This window comes from Terrapene carolina, unplaced genomic scaffold (genome assembly GCF_002925995.2).
Source record: "Terrapene carolina triunguis isolate 2854851 unplaced genomic scaffold, T_m_triunguis-2.0 Scaffold180, whole genome shotgun sequence".
NCBI classification, from domain to species: domain Eukaryota; kingdom Metazoa; phylum Chordata; order Testudines; family Emydidae; genus Terrapene; species Terrapene triunguis.
The window spans coordinates 7,594,564-7,611,453 of NW_020664531.1; the positions used below are offsets into that span (position 1 = coordinate 7,594,564).

The window sequence follows — 16,890 nt, forward strand, 5'->3', positions numbered from 1 at the left end:
GCCAGGGGAAGCGGCGAGCCCCGGCGGGGGAAGCGGCGAGCCCCGGCGGGGGCAGGGCGGCGAGCCCCCCCCCGGCGGCCAGAGCACCGGGGGCAGGGTGCCGGGGGGGAGGGCGGCCGGAGCCCCGGGGGGAGGGCGGCGAGCCCCGGCTGGGGCTCGGCTCTACCCCTCTGGTGGCCAGAGCGCCGGGGGCAGGGCAGCGAGCCCTGCTGTGGCCCCGCTCTCCCCGGCGGCCGCCGCGCCGCGCCGCCCCCCTCCAGGTGCCGCCCCAAGCACCAGCTTGGGTGCCTGGAGCCGGCCCTGTTTGATACTATGGTTCAGCCTGTAAAATACACAGTTTATACTAATGTCTCCCCAGACAAGAGACCTTTGTAAAGGATTAGCAGATACATATTTATGCTTTCTACAATTTTGGAATTTGTAGCCCATCTACATAGAACATTTGCTTTTCCATTTCCAAATGATTACCTGTGTATTCAACCTTATTAATCAGTTTCATAGCAACACAGAAACACTATGGGAAAATAAAAAGAATATCATATTGTAACTCAAAGCCTTTTTTTTATTATTACCTTCCCCTTCCCCCTCCCGCCTCCCCCCCCCAAGCTCATCAGACTTTAGACCTGTCAAAAATCAAGATGCTTTTTTATATAGTTGTGCTGGTTGTCTGAATCATTTTCTGTAAATTTAAATCAGCACCACCAAATGTTGGATTAGGTATTGGAATAAATAAGGGTACATTTAGCATCATTATGGGTAATGAGACACCGTTGCAATCAAGCCTGCTTCTTAGCAATGAATGCAGTTTCTAGTAATGTTGTACAGCTACAAAGCTGAGGCCAAAGACTCTGAAATGAGGGAGATAATTTATAAGTGACAAGTGTGATTTTTATCTGGATATCATCATTTAAACTATTAGGCATTTAATATTTCTGTTTTTGTTTCTTCACACACACACCACACACACACACCCATACCTCTCTCTGTAAATTACTGAAGGATCTTCTTATCAGTCAGTATAAGCACTCTGCAGTGCTTGAGACAAGGCACATAACTAGCCTTACCCCTTATGAAACTGGCTGTTCCTGAAGTGTTCTACATCTTCAGGTCTGGTCATTCTTCTGTATTAAAGAAGAGTTTCATGAGGATGGTTTAATGAGGTGGAGGGGGAAGGTACACCTATGAAGTCAATTACTACATACCACATCTTTCCCCTGCTTTTCCCAAGGCCTGCACAGGAGGCTTGCTTCCTACCTCATGTGGAGAAGCAGCAGAGCATGGGTGTCTCCAAGTGACAGTACTAGGCCAGGTGCATACTTTATAGCATGGAGCCCAGAAGTAGCTCTGTCTCCAATTGGAGCTGCTGGCTGGGGAGCTAAGCCAGCTGCAGAATGGGGAAGCTCACTGGAACCAGAGGATCCTCTTCTGGCGGGACTGTGGGATTAGAGAGGGGAAAGAAATGGAAGGGGAAAGAGCACAGTGAACTGCTGGGCTCATCTCAGGGAAAGTAATGAGAAGAGAGAGATGGGAGCTGGGCCTATTCTACTCCCATCCCTCTTCTTAGAATTCTAAGGTGAATATACTTATTCTTGTACAGATTAAGGCTGTAAAACAGTAACACCAGGGCTAAAGTGCTAAGGAATATCACACTCAAGTGTTTAAATCTTTTGCTTTTCTTTTAAATAGATCTGAAATGGATATATTTTCTGCTAGCTCTGAAGGGATTCTGATTGGCTACTGCCCACAGCAAGATGCCCTGGATGAACTTCTAACTGGTTGGGAGCACCTTTATTATTACTGCAGCCTGCGTGGGGTTCCAAAACAATGTATCCATAAGGTAATTATCCATGAGTTAGCTTTGCAAGGAATAGATGGAGCAAGGTTGGGCCATACAGTTCACGCGAGTTTCTTTTTCTTGTACTGGAAAACACACCTTTTAAATCAGACATTTGTCTTCAACAGTTTTGGTCCTAAGGAATCTTCTCTGCCCACCCCAAAATATATTGATTTCTTTGAAGTTTTAAAAGTAGTATGATTTTCCTTTCATCCCAGTGTACATCAAGAGTAACTTCCCTGAAGTTATTAGAATTACACCAGTGTGAGAGCAATGCCTGGCCCACAAACCATAAAAGAATTAAAATTAAAAGTCTGCATACATAGCATCTTCACTTTTCACTTCACCATTATGGCTTCTTAGCAAAATAACTTCAAAGCCAGCTCTTCACCACTAATTTGCAGCCCCCACCCAGCATAGGAGGCCTGTGGGGGGGATGGAATGTGGTCAGAGTAAGGCTGCACTGGCTGAGTCTCAACTCCAAGGAAGGCCTTTGGGGAGACATTGCAGCTGGGCCCAAGTTAGGGCAGCTCTGGAGGCCACAGCAACCCCCTCATGTAGTTCCAGGATTGAAGTTGGGCGGTAAAGTTAGCAACAGCCACATTTGCCCCTTTATTTGGGCCCTGTGCGTAGCAGAGCTTGGCTGGACCTGAGAATGCAGCTTGCCGTCTTAACAAGGCATCCCCATGTAAACAGTGCCAAGCACCATTTACGATAGCTACTTAGAATTCAGCATCCAGTCTTTTCCTTAGCTGTTCAGTGTTGTCAACCCACCTCATTAGTTTTGGATTAAAGATGGCCAGAGTACTGCAAACATAAAGATTTGTTCCCCTTGGTCTAAGGGAAATATATTAAGAGATAATTGTTATTGCATTAAGCCTCCTGGCGAAAATTACCTGTCATCTCTATCCAGTGACAGTTCCCCTCTTATGATCAGCTTTTAGCACAACTGTACTATCCGTCTATTATTGTAGCATTTAATAGAGAACAGTTTCTGGCATGTCTCTTAGAGCTGTACGTTCATTTAAGAGAATGCTGTTAAATATTCATAAGTCTCACATAAGTCATCAAATATGTTTTGGTCATAAATGTAACTTAAAGCAGAAATCAAAGCTTGATTATTTAATTAGGCAGCAAAGTCTTAAAATGCTGTGAAACATGGTTCTTAACCTTTTCTGTTCTGTCCAACAGCACAGATGGCAATACATCCTTGTAATGTACATGTCCATATGGTACAACGTGTATAATAGACTGAGGCACAAATGTTGACAATAGTAGCTCTGGAGTGGAATTTTCAAAAGTACCTAAGTGACTGAAGAGCACAAGTCCCACTGAAAGTCAGTAGAAACTGTGCTCCTAATTCACTTAGACACCTTTTGAAATCATACCTGTAGGCTCCTCAGTATTGCAGGCAGGGAGTTTTAAGGAGAAGTGCCCTGATGTGGAAAATGTACGTGATATGCCCACAACATTGCTCTAAGCAAGCTGACTGACTCCTATATCGAGTGCAATGTGTGCAGAATAAACATATTCCATCCCAATGCTGGAATTAGTCCAGTGCAAAATAGGGCAGATGGGAAAATTAGAGAGAGCAGGAGCATGAATGAGCTAATGAAGGAGGATAGCTGCCTCGACATTGTTGGGAGAGTAGCAACTGTGTTAGATGACCCTTTGTAATAAATTTGCTATGAGGGACATCTTTGGTTCAGGTCCAGTTCAAAGCGTAGGCACTATAGACCTGTGCCTAGGGTCATGGCTCCTAAAGCCACAGGGTGATTTAAAAAAACCACAACTTTTTGTTTTATTATGGCAAAATTACAATAAAACATTGACATACTACATTGTTTATTACTTATTCAGGATCAGCTTAATATTCAAAGACCTAAAGACTCTGGCTTACTGGCTGGGGAGCCCTCCTCCTTATCTTAGTATACAAAAAAGTGACCAAATTTCTATAAACGGATCCACTTTTTGGCACTTTTCCTGTGTATGTACTTGGTGTGAAAGCTTTTCCATTACAAGGAAAGTTCATATTTGACTATACCACAATTCCATAGGAGGAGGAGTCATTTTTCTAATACCGTGCAATCCAAAGTCTAGTTAACAATAAAAAAGAAATGAATGTGTTGTTCTGTTTAAAAGTAGATCCTTGACTGGAGCATTAAGTAAGCAGGTCGGGATCTCTAGGAAGGAGCATTTTGTCATAAAGATATCTTTAATCCTTTCTTCCCCAAATTTTCTAATTCCCGGACACATCTACCACATGTGTGAGTGTGTTCCCTTTTTCTTGTAACCCCTCCAACAGAGCACCTCCTTAGCAGCAAAAATATGATGAATCTTAACTGGAGTCAAATGCCCCTATATAGTTATTTATATTTTTTTTAAAAAGAGCTGCACATTTTCATAAGTGTCTAGGTCCCATTTTCAAAAGGGACTTAAATACCTTTGCAAATCTGGTCCTAGTTGCCTAAAAAAGGCATATCCAGTTTTGTCAGGGTATCAGATGCAGGACAAACAGGACAGTCCAGTTTCATACCGGATGAGTGGCCTGCCTAGGTGCTATTGTAAATAATATATAATAACTGACCTTCAACCTTCCCCCAAAATTCAAATTAAATCTAAACCTTGTGTCATGGCTGCTTCCCCACTCTGAACTTTAGGGTACAAATGTGGGGGCCTGCATGAAAACTTCTAAGCTTAACTACCAGCTTAGATCTGGTCCGCTGCCACCATTCCCAAAGCTAATTCCCTTCCCTGGGAAGCCTTGAGAAACTCTTCACCAATTCCCTGGTGAATACAGATCCAAACCCCTTGGATCTTAAAACAAGGAGAAATTAACCATCCCCCCTCCTTCCACCCACCAACTCCTGGTGGATCAAGATCCAACCCCCTTGGATCTAAAAACAAGGAAAAATCAATCAGGTTCTTAAAAAGAAGGCTTTTAATTAAAGAAAAAGGTAAAAATCATCTCTGTAAAGTCAGGATGGAAAATAACTTTACAGGGTAATCAAACTTAAAGAGCTCAGAGGACCCCCCTCTAGCCTTAGGTTCAAAGTACAGCAAACAGAGATAAACACTCTAATAAAAGGTACATTTACAAGTTGAGAAAACAAAGATAAACTAACACGCCTTGCCTGGCTGTTTACTTACAAGTTTGAAATATGAGAGACTTATTCAGAAAGATTTGGAGAACCTGGATTGATGTCTGGTCCCTCTCAGTCCCAAGAGCGAACAACCCCCAAAACAAAGAGCACAAACAAAAGCCTTCCCCCCCTCCCAAGATTTGAAAGTATCTTGTCCCCTTATTGGTCCTTTGGGTCAGGTGTCAGCCAGGTTACCTGAGCTTCTTAACCCTTTACAGGTAAAAGGATTTTGGAGTCTCTGGCCAGGAGGGATTTTATAGAACTGTACGCAGGAGAGCTGTTACCCTTCCCTTTATAGTTATGACACCTTGTTAGGGAAAAAAAGGTTTTGTGTGAAACTGACCTAGGTATGCTATGCCAGAGTTCACTTCCTGTCCTAGATTCTTGGGCAGCGTTGCAGTACAACTGCTGTACTGCACCTCAGAAATGGCTAAATTTCAGTGGTGAATGAAATGATCCCAGTGTATTTGAGCTTAAATTTGTAAGATGTAATGCTTGTGAATCCTTCAGGATAGCAGTTCCTATGGAAATGGAAATTGTTGTTGTTGTCTCACTCCCACATATTATGCTGTGCTCCAGGCCAAGCTCTCTGAGTGCTTACTGTTAAAGTGTCTGTGTTAACAAAAGAAGGAAAGCGCATGCACTAGGGAACATGGTTGTTTGATTCGAAGGTGGAAAGCAATCTGAGTTCATTTTGTTTTACAGTGAGTTGGCAAGCAAGCCAGGTGACTTATGGTATGCACTGCTGCATAAGTAAATATAATCTATTAAAGCAATAACTTCAAGGATCTGATCCTTCACTAGACAGATTTGTCAGCAGCAGGAATTAAATGCCTGACATAAAGTTGAGTGCACTTAATGTTCCAAAACAGTAATTAACTGAATGAGAAAGGATGAGAAAATGGGTCATTTGTTATCAGTGTGAAACTGTATATTATTATATGAAGTTTTAATCTGCTTTTTAAAGCAGCCCTAGAAGTTTCTTTTAAATCATGATGTTGTAAAGCTTTGGGTGGAGTTTGAAGTGGGTGCAGGGGGGCATTGCTTCCCCCCTCTCCCCAAGCCAGGGTTACCATACGTTCAGGTTTTCCTGGACATTGCCTCTTTTCTGATAGTCCGCTCTCCATCCAGGCAAACTTTTCCAATAAGAGGCAGTGTCTGGGATTTTTCCTTTAGGGAGCAGACATTACAGCTCAGAAAGAGCCATCTCCATGCCCCGATTTGGCCCTCTCCTGCACCTGCAGCTGCTAAATCCCGCCCAGCCTAGCCCGCTAGGTAAATGGAGCGGTAATGGCCTGCGCTATTGTGGGGCCTCAGAACCCAGCCAGGAGGAGTGACAAGGCCAGACCCCCCCTCCCTGGAGAGGGGGAGAGGAATGCAGGGAGCAGCTGACTGACAGGGCTGGCACTGCATACCGGGCTTGCAACAGCCACCCTGTCAACATTACAGGAAGTGCAACACACTCCCCCACCTTGAATGTGAGGCTGCAGGTCCTCGAGCACCCCCCCCAGTACACACACACACACACACCCCTCTAGCACCCCCTCCCTGGGTGTGGGGTTCCTGCACATTAGCCACCCTATGGTCCTGGTTAAATTTCCCCTGGGTACCTGTGCGAGACCCTAACAAAGGCAGGTGCCCGGTGATCCCACAGTGGGCTCAACCCTGTAAGCCTCGGGCAGGCATGGAATTTGCCCCCCATGCACAGCCCCATTGGCCTGGCTAGAGCTGCCCCCCAAATATAGAAGTCAAACTATGCCTATGTGTAAAACTAAATAGAATTGGAGTTGAGCTTAAATAATACACGGCTCTTGGGATGTTCAACTAGTTATCACACTGGATTGGCATAGTTTTTTAAAAAATATTTATTTTTATTACATTTGTCTCATACCACAACACATTGCTTAATTCAAATCTCAGTGGAAATGGTTAGGGCTATATTCTGCTGTCATTTACACTCGTACAAATCCAATGAAATCACCATAGTAGATGAGAGTAGAATTTGGAACACATTTATTCAAAGAGTACAAGTTCCAACAGCATCACTATCTGTCCCACCTACCAACCTAATTAAAATCATAACAACTGCAATGTTTCAAGGCTTGGCCTATCAATATTAAAATTACTATTTCTGGTTGGAGATTCTTCAAACCAAGCTTCTCTGATTTTTATCGGAACTTCAAAAGCCAACAGACAGCTTGAAGGAGCATTGGCAGGGTTCCTCCTTCAGTAAGTCCCCAGGTGGATTTTTGCTTCCTCATGGAACTCCATTGACTTGTACTCTATGAAGGCTGTGTGCTATTCTGCCCTCTGATACTTTGGTGACTTAACCAGAATCTGAGCAGAATTTAGTCCTATAGTCAACTGAGCTTTGCAGGTTTGCTTGTGTGCAGATCTTTTCAGGATCACAGCTGAAAGTGCAATAAACTCCTATAACTTCAGCTAATAATATGAGTTTTCCTAAAATTGCTAAATTTACTCTGAAGGGTAATCCATAATTTTGGGGGACAATTTGTAGAAAATTGGGCAAAATGTTTTTTTTTTAATTATAGGGTATTAAAACTCATTCTATGTTTGAAATTTTCACTAGTTCTGTAATTATTCACGAGTATCACCAGTTTATATGGATGCAGTCCAACTCTTATGAAATTCAAATGGAGTCTTTCCATAGACTTCAGTGAAAGTTGGATCTGGCTCACTGTGTGTGTGTGTGTGTGTGTGAGAGAGAGAGAGAGAGAACTATAAGGATGATGAGTTGGGCATTATATTCATCAGTCCTATTCAGAAGTGACAGATCCAAAATTAACAAATTATGCTATCTTTCGAAGTTAATAGGATGGATTAATATCCAATACTAAAAGTTCCCTAGTTCGGAGGTAAATCTGAAGAAAGTACTAAGAGAGTCCCAGTGTCTCTTCCTATATATAATTTACCTGAGTGCTGTTACTGACTTTGGAAAACTCTCTGGTTTAATAATTGGAATCAATTATGCATGTTATTTTTTGCAGTGCTTTATTGATAGATACAAACATGGTTCCTACCTTAATCTCCAATCCTACACAAGTTTACAGAGGTGCTTAACTTCACACACTTGACTAGTCCTACTGGCTTCAGTGGGATTATTTGTGTATAATGTTAAATGTATGGTCAGGAGTTCACAGCATCTAGGCCTTAGATTTTATAAGTCAGTGGGAGTTGGATTGGACTCTAATTTAGGAAGAGGAGAGCTCTTTACTTGAGTTAGAATTATCAAGGTAACACATTTTGAAGTATTCCTAAGGAACACTGGAGACTAGAGATAGGGCTGTCTGTCTATGAATGTGAAGAATTGTTTTAGTTTCCTGGTTCTGGGGGAGAGGGGAAGAGTTGAGAGAGTTTAAAGTGTGCATTGAGGAGGTGCTCAGGTGAGAAACACCAACTATGTGGTTTGGATGAAGTCACAATGTATATATTAGTGTACAAATCTCTCATATATCCCTTATTTCAGTCTGAGTTACCTATATCCCGCACAAACTAAGGAGTCACATCACTTTCAACTGTGGAAAATTAGTTATATCATAAATAAAGACTCATGAAAATGAGGACAGAGAGTGTCATTAATGTTAAATGAAGGAATCCCACAGCATTTTCAGTTTTCTGCATGAATATTGTGTGTGTGTGAGAGTGTGTGTGTGTGTGTCACTTTAATGTCTTTGTCAGACATCATGTCCCACATTTGGGCTTAGTCAAGATGAGAGGTATTTTCATGTATACTTTATGGTGTGACACCATCCAAACAACAGTACACCATTAGGTATGCAGTTAAATGAAGTTATAATGGAGATGTATTGGCTAATTTACAATATATCTAATTTAGATGTAATTTAGATGGCATCTTCATTACTATTTAGATTATATTAATGAGTTTGGGACTATTACTGCAAATGTAGTCTCTCTCTATAGATATGTTAATGAAAAAGAGATAGCGGGAGGGGGCATCTGCTGAAGAGCATGATAGAATAAAATGTATCATGTTATATTTGATGAGCTAAATTCTACTGTGCTGCTTTAGTGGATAAGGTTTGAGGGAGATACGAGAACATAGGGAGCCTCTTTCTAAGAGCACCTAGCAAAGCAAACTCTCTTCATAGCACTCAAGACGGCACTAGGGAGTGAGAAAGTTTTATAACACTTCTGCCTACGCACCTTTGTGAATCAGCCCCCAGGGTTGCACTGTTACACTTCTATTGTGCGGACAATATACTCAGGGGTGAAAGTAACTTAAAGGACTTACCAGTACGCTGGAGTCCTGAGTGGGTGTGGCCTCAACCAGAAGAGGCATGGCCTCAATGGGAAGAGGCGGGGCCTTTCATGGTTTAAAGGCCCTGGGGCTCTGGCTTTGGCTGGGAGCCCCAGGGCCTTTAAATCACCCAAGAGCTACCAGCTGCAGAGGCAGCTGGAAGCCCCGGGGCGAATTAAAGGTCTGGCCGCCGCAGAGCTCCGGGCCCTTTAAATCACTGTGGGAGCCCTGCCGCCACTACCCCGGGGTGGCAGGGCTCGGGCTCGGGCTCGGGCTGGGGTAGCGGCGGCAGGGCTCCGGCGGTGATTTAAAGGGCCCAGGGCTCTGGCTGCTGCGGGAGCCCGGGCCCTTTAAATCCCCGCCGGAGCCCGGCTCCCGGGGCTCCAGCAGCCGGGCTGTGGCGGGGATTTAAAGGGCCCGGTGCTCCTGCCACTTTAAATCACCTCCGAAGAAGCCAGTCCAGTCCGGCACGGGGTACCAGCTCTTGGTCCGGACCGGCTTATTTTCACCTCTGAATATACTAGACCTTCAGCCAGCTTGTGTATATGCTGTAATCATCTGCAAAAGCTAGCTGGGAAGCTTTATGCATTCAAAGGAACAGCAAAATGAGTACCATGAAATGACTCATAGCCCCACACTTAGAAGCCAGCAAAATTTCTGTAGCATAGGAATAACCGGCCTGAATCAATGGTTATAACCTATTTAGAAAGGATCGAGTGGGCAAAAAGGGAGGGGTAGTGGCACTCTATGTCAAAAATGGCCTTACTTCTATATTTGGCACTGGTCTGACTGTTGCTGCAATACTGTTATCCACAGTTCAAGAAGGATGTTGATAAATTGAAGAGGGTTAAGAGAAGAGCCATGAGAATGATTAAAGGATTAGAAAACATGCCATATAGTGATAGACATGAGGAGCTCAATCTATTTAGCTGAACAAAGAGAAGGTTAAGGGGGTCATTTGATTACAGTCTAAGTACCTACATGGGAAACAAATATTTAATAATGGGCTCTTCAGAGAAAGGTATAACACAATTCAATGGCTGGAAGGTGAAGCTAGACCAATTCAGACTAGAAATAAGGCATAATTTTTTAACGATGAGAGGAATTAATCACATTGGAACAACTTAACAAGGGTCATGGTGGATTCTCTTAATATCCCTTTTTCTTCTTAGTGTCACCGGGTGTCAATGGAAGTTGACTGTGCTTAGCACTTTGCACAGCCAGATTCTTTATTTGAAAGGGAAACTCCAGTGCTCAGTTATAATATATTAGGGCCAAATCCTCTGGCCTTCTTCAAAGCCAGAGATTGCACCAAACACAGCAGAATCTCTGCAGTTCCACTATACGTGGGGAAGAGGAGGCAAAGAAGTGAAAGGGCCATGCAGGAAGACTCAGCAACCTCATGTTTTCTTACTAAGCCAACTTCTTGTAGCATCTGTCTCAGAAGTGGAGCAAAACAGAGTTTGTGGGTCACCTGGGGAATAGCAAGAAAACTTGCACTTTGCATCACCGAATTGCCAAAATGGTGGTTTCCTGATTGTCAGATACATTTTTTTTTAAACTTGTGCATATTGCAGATAGTTAGGACCATATTTCCAAAATATAGCTTTCATCTGACATCATGCATTTTTAGCTGGTTATAGCATGGACATGCACAGAAAGCAATCACCTGTTCATGCTAGTGATGGAGTCTTTCACCTATGTACACGGGTGACAGTGCTGGAATATGGTATGTGCAAGTGCTTCCACATGCAGCATTGCACATACTCAAGAGGGGTTTGGGTTTGAGATCCTTTTGTAAGATTTTTGTTCGTTTTTTTGTTTTGTTTTTAGATGTAACGTTAAGAATGTTTTCTATGGTATACTGAGGTTCTCAACTGTTCCTCAGGAAACTTTGCATAAGGACAGTTTGTTTATAGAAGCTTATTACCAATGGCATGATCATGTATATACCAGTAATAGGTTGTAAATGTTCACTTCTCTGTGTTGATAATTTTTTTGTGAATTCACTGAGCTGACTGAGCTCTGTCTAATTTTAACCCTACAATTTCCCATGACTTTTGCTGTTGACACTCAGATGGTGCAGAGGGAGAGGAAGTGTGCATAACTATCCTGCTCTGGATTTTCTGGTGGATGATCTCAACTAGTGCCCGTGATAGGTGGAGACTAATGGAATTGTAACCTGCTCTCCGACTGCTCTTCCCCTTGTTGCTATACCCAGCATAAGCTGCATGCACTAGAAGATGTGGTTCATTTTCATATCTAGAAAACCAGCCACATTAAGGGTTTGGTTGAGCAGAAATGTTAGGATTCTGACTGCCCCCTGTGCAGGAGACACCAAGTCTGAGGAGGTTGATTGACTCTTTTCTCTTTCCACTAGTGCCCCTGTGCAGGGCCAGCCTAATTTGCCTCCCCTCTCCCCCCACCATTTACGTGATCAAGTTAAACAAAAACGTTTTGGACTAATTTGCTGTAACATTTTGGAGATCACCCAGGCTGATAAGGGGTTCTGTTACCTACTGCCTTGTAACTTTGGATGCCTTAATGCTGTCTGTGAACAGCTATATGTGAGGGCATGCTGGGAAACTTGGCAAAAACAGTAGGTAGCTTGTATTAGAAAAGGTGCCACTCCCTTCCTGATTACTTCACCCTGTCATAGCCAGGATCCAGTGTTTCACAGACGGCACCCTGCGTAGATGCTAGCCCTCAGTTTCTGGATACCAAACCTCAAAACCTGTTTTAAAAGGTTTTTTAATTTCTTTCTCCTGCCATGATGACTTATCATTGTTCAGAGTGAAGGAAACTCCCTCCTTTCCAATAACTTCAATGTTCCACTATTGTGTCTTCCTGGTTGGACAATGGATGGGTACTTTAAGTTGGTTTTGTGTAAACAGCTAGCCTGAAAGATGCCACTGCCTGCCTAATTACATCACTTTCTGTTATGAGGTGATGATGTAGTTGCACCACAGTTACAATTACAATGTTCTACACACATACACATGCAAACGTTCATAGCCATCCCCTGCATAGAAATCTCCTAATGACCATCAAGTTCAGAACATTACAAGCTTTCATAAAAGACCTTACTTGACGTAAGTTTATGCACAATAACATTGTATACAACTGCTTAATTCAGGTGCTTATTCTCTGGGGTTCGGACCCCCTTTTCTCTCCGGAGTGTGTGGACCCTGATTGTCAGACTTGCCCTTCTCCTTTACCAGCTCAGCCTGCAAGTGGAGATGTTATCAAGTTAGCCCTGTGTCTTGTTTAACTCAGTCATTTAGAATAGCTGAACCCATTACTCATGTGATTGCCTTTCTGCTGATCCCATCTTTCTGTGTCTGACCTATTATTTCATTCTCTCAGATTCTCTAGCACTTGAGAAATGTGTTTGATCAGATAGATATTACAGAAACTAGTTGGAATGAGGAGCATTTTAAATTATTGACTCAACAACTCAAAATGAATGCAAATGACTGTTACAAGAGTTGACAAAGCCAAATTTTCTATACAAGAGGCTGTCTTATCCTTGGGGGTCCCCTAGCAGCATCCTTTTATTCTCAACATTTTGCCTGACAGATTCCAGGGAGCCTTCTTCCAGGACTTAAAAGTAACAGCATGTGTCAGATGAGAAAAATGGAAATACTTTGTATTCGTTTTTAATATGCTCAGACAGAAAAAAAGATTCCATACTAGTGCAGACTCTATGACAGTGGTTTTCAGTCCGTGGAACCCTGGTGGTCCTCAGACTATGTCTAAGGGGTCTGTGAAAGGTTGTCGTTGCCATAGAACAGTGTTTTTCAATCTGTGGTACACACTATGTCTAAGATTTCCACATCTCCATTCACAATTTTTAGGGGTCCCAAATGAAAAAAGGTTGAAAACCACTGTTCTATTGAATAGACTAGTCTGACCAAGCTTGCCATTTCTTAATTACAGGTAGCTGGGGACCTAGTTAGCCGATTGCACCTTGACGCCCATATTAACAAACTGGTGAAGGCATATAGCGGTGGCACAAAGAGGAAACTTTCTACAGCTTTGGCTTTAGTTGGCAAACCCCAAATACTTTTACTGGTGAGTAGAGTGAACATTATTATTGTTTTGGAAGCATTAACATATTTCATTATTTTATTTTCCTACCTGACGTGTGAAAACGTGGTGCAGCTTCCAAATCGCCTCCAGGAAATAAGTGACACACAAGCAGTGCAGTTGTCATCTTCAACTCCCGGAATAAACTTGTTTTAATTTGTGCTCCAACATTCCCCATTTGGAGCTAGGTTTCCTAGGCCGGCAATAGTACAAGTGCTACATTCCTGCTGCGGTTTAGGTATGTATTTTTTAGACAGAGATCTCTTTTATTCACAGAACAAGAGAAATAGAATTTACTGTTCAATATATTACAAAGTATAGTATATTTTCTGCCCATATTTCTGCACAATGTAAGAAAATCAAAAAACAAAAATAGGATTATAATGGGATGCTCAGTCCACACAAGCCCTGAAAGGGTTAATGTGAGCCAGAAGGGGCCAATTAACCTTATATGCTGCACTTGGAGGGAAGTCAGGGATTGATAAACACTACTTGCAGATGAAGTCTAGTTTGGGGTAGAGCTGGGGTAGGATTATAAAGCCCAGGAAGGGAGAGCAGGAGGAGTTGCAGGGAAGGAGCCTGCAGTCACTCTCTAAAGGGAAATGGAGCCAAGGACAAGGAGGAAGTCCAGGGGGACAGTAAAACCTGGGATCCTAGGGAATCTGACAAGAGGCTGATGGGGAGGAGGTAGCCACAGAGAGCAGGGGAAGCTCTGGTGGCAGAAAGAGAGGTTGGGTAGGAAGGAGTCAAGGGAAACAACAATTGAGACTGAACAGACCTGGATTGTTAGTCATAGGGGATCCAGCCCAAAGATTCTATCAGACGCTAGGAAGTGGCACAGGACCTACAGGTGGAACAGAAGACTGTCTGAGGTGGCATCCGGGCAGCTTGTCAGAGTGAATTAGATACCCCGGAAGTGTGTGTGTGGGGGGGTCTGGTTAGTGACCTGGCTTTGAGTTGTGGAGAGAGAGAGAGAGACACCACAGCACAAGCAGCCAATGACAGGGGGCACCATATGGGACAAAAGCTAATTCCCAGACTTAGCCACAAGGAGGTGCACCTACAGTGAATGTAGCCCTTTACAAGGATACAATGATTCCGTATAGCATCTTGAGCAATAGGGATTATTTTATTTTAATGACAATGGTACCAGTACTGTTGTCAGTCATGGAAATGCATTCTTTAGTACTCTTATAAGCTGGGTAGAACTTTGCAATGGGATTCAGTTTGATACGTAAAAAGCAACAGAGGGTCCTGTGGCACCTTTAAGACTAACAGAAGTATTGGGAGCATAAGCTTTCATGGGTAAGAACCTCACTTCTTCAGATGCAAGTAATGGAAATTTCCAGAGGCAGGTATAAATCAGTATGGAGATAACGAGGTTAGTTCGAGGTGAGTTTGATATGTGTGAGCTCATCCTTCAATTAGTATAACTGTAAACATAAACCCCACCTAAGACAAAAGAAGTGCATGAGCCCACCCACCGGCTTTAGCTGAGTTATGTTTTGGGTAGGAGTGTGGTGAGGGGCAGGGATGGGAGAGAAGGCAGGACACACAGAAATTGAGAAGGGACAAGAAAGATGGAGGGTATGTCTACACTTAAACCACTGTAGTGGCACAGCTGTGCCACTGTAGCACTTCAGCGTAGATACTACCTACACCAATGGGAAGAGTTCTCCCATTGCTGTAGTTAATCCACCTCCCTGAGAGTCAGTAGCTTCTTCCATCAACCTAGCGCCGTCTACACCGGGGGTTAGGTCAGCATAACTCCATCTCTCAGGGGTGTAAATTTTTCACTTCCCTGAGAGACGTAGCTTTGCTGATGTAAGTTTCCAGTGTAGACCAGCCCACAGAGAGAAAGGGAGCAGTTGAAATAATAGTGGCTGATCCTGGAAGAAGCATTGGAAGAGGTTTTTGGCCAGGGTTGCAGGCTGAAAAGAGCAGTCTTGGTGCTGTGAGTAAAAGAAGTTGTTTCCTTCTATCTGATTCCTTCTGTGTTCGAGACATAGGACTTTGTACATTCTTTGTAAATAAACAAAACTGCATCAAAGAAATACCTGACTACCACCAGTGTCTACTCCCAACTGGCACACCCACAGGAGGGGACCCCAAACTTTGATAAGCCACTCAGATCAAAAGGGGTAATACTGGTGTCAGTAACAGGATCCAGTTGCCAAGGATCGAGATTGTGAGCTGGTGTTCCTGTGTAACCAAGTTGGAACAAATAACAACGGTGCTTGCAGAAAACAAAAATGGCCAGTGGGATTTAGTACAAGACCAGAAACATGAATTGGAGGCTTCACAAAAGAATTTAAAACACGACTTGGAAGTTTCACAAAGGGAACTAACACAGCATTTGGAGGATTCCCAGAAAGGGCCGAGGACTGCCTTGCAAGCAGAGGTCAGATCTCTGGAGCAACAGCTACAAAGTCTCCAGACAGGTTGGAAAGACCAATTGCAAAGCTCCCCAGAATTTTAATACCCATGAGTAGTTCCAGATGAACAGTGAGGAGAATCCTTCCATTAGCAAGATTTCCTCCTCAATATTCCATATTTTTGAAACTATCTGCCATCTGGTGTAATCTGATAGATCCCCTAGGCAAAAATTATGCTCTTCAAAAGCATCTTCATGAGCCAGGGATAAAAGTAACATGTAGCAGGAGGGTTTAGTAAATATCCAGAGAAAGATGGGTACCTTCTCTCTTTTCTTATCTTATACTGAGCCCATCATATGGTGTAAGCATTCCACTAGAGGAAACAAAAGTCCCCTCCAATTCCCCTTTCTATGCCTGGGAGGGGAGGAATAATTAAATAAACAAATCTCATAATCCTTCAGAAATGCCACTGGGTGGGAGTATACTCCACAGGGTAAAGGGATAAAACATCAATCCCAAGAATTTGTCTCCAAAGTGAGTACAGAATGGGTTAAACTAGATTAGTGCACTTACCGAGCTGTGCCTCTGAATCTGCATATGTTCATAAGACCAGAGATATTTTGCTTCCTCTAATTTCATAGCACTAATCCACTTATGTGTTGGATGGTTTTACTTATATTTTTTGAGCTCAAACTGATCTTGGATGACTTGGCAAAAGGGGAAGGTTATCTTCTTAAGTCAACGCTTCCCCTACTCTCAGAAAGTACTCCAACTGTTACGTAATCTCTTTAGGACAATCTGCCACCACAGGCAGCCGTTTCAATTTGCCTCTTGCTGTGAAAGATGCATCCTCACATATGTAGTGTCGAGAGGGAAAAAAAACACACTTTTAAATAACTTGAATGCTCTAAAAGGTTTATACATATTATAAGTGTTTTAGGAAGGATTACTTATAAAGGATTTATAGAGGGGTTTATTTATGAAGGATCCATAATTAGGGAATAGAAGTAATACCATGTGAAGTGTTTTCTCTATTAAAGTGACAATGTTAAAAATAGAACCGATTTACCCAACAGATCTGCTCCTCGTTAATGTTTAGAGTCATCTCTTCTTATTTAGGTGATAAAAATATAAGTTGTTTGGGATTTGTTTTGTTTTGTACTGCCTTTT

The 16,890-nt window shown here is 42.8% G+C and overlaps 1 protein-coding gene across 1 annotated transcript in view; it reads left to right on the plus strand.

The window, feature by feature from the left end:
• Positions 1-16,890, plus strand: part of LOC113407020 (ATP-binding cassette sub-family A member 13-like) — a 289,939-nt gene that overhangs the window by 250,356 nt on the left and 22,693 nt on the right. Inside the window, exons 56-57 of the mRNA XM_026654099.1 lie at positions 1,687-1,837; positions 13,196-13,330. Of these exons, the coding sequence (XP_026509884.1) occupies positions 1,687-1,837; positions 13,196-13,330 (286 nt within the window). The remainder of the gene's footprint in view (positions 1-1,686; positions 1,838-13,195; positions 13,331-16,890) is intronic.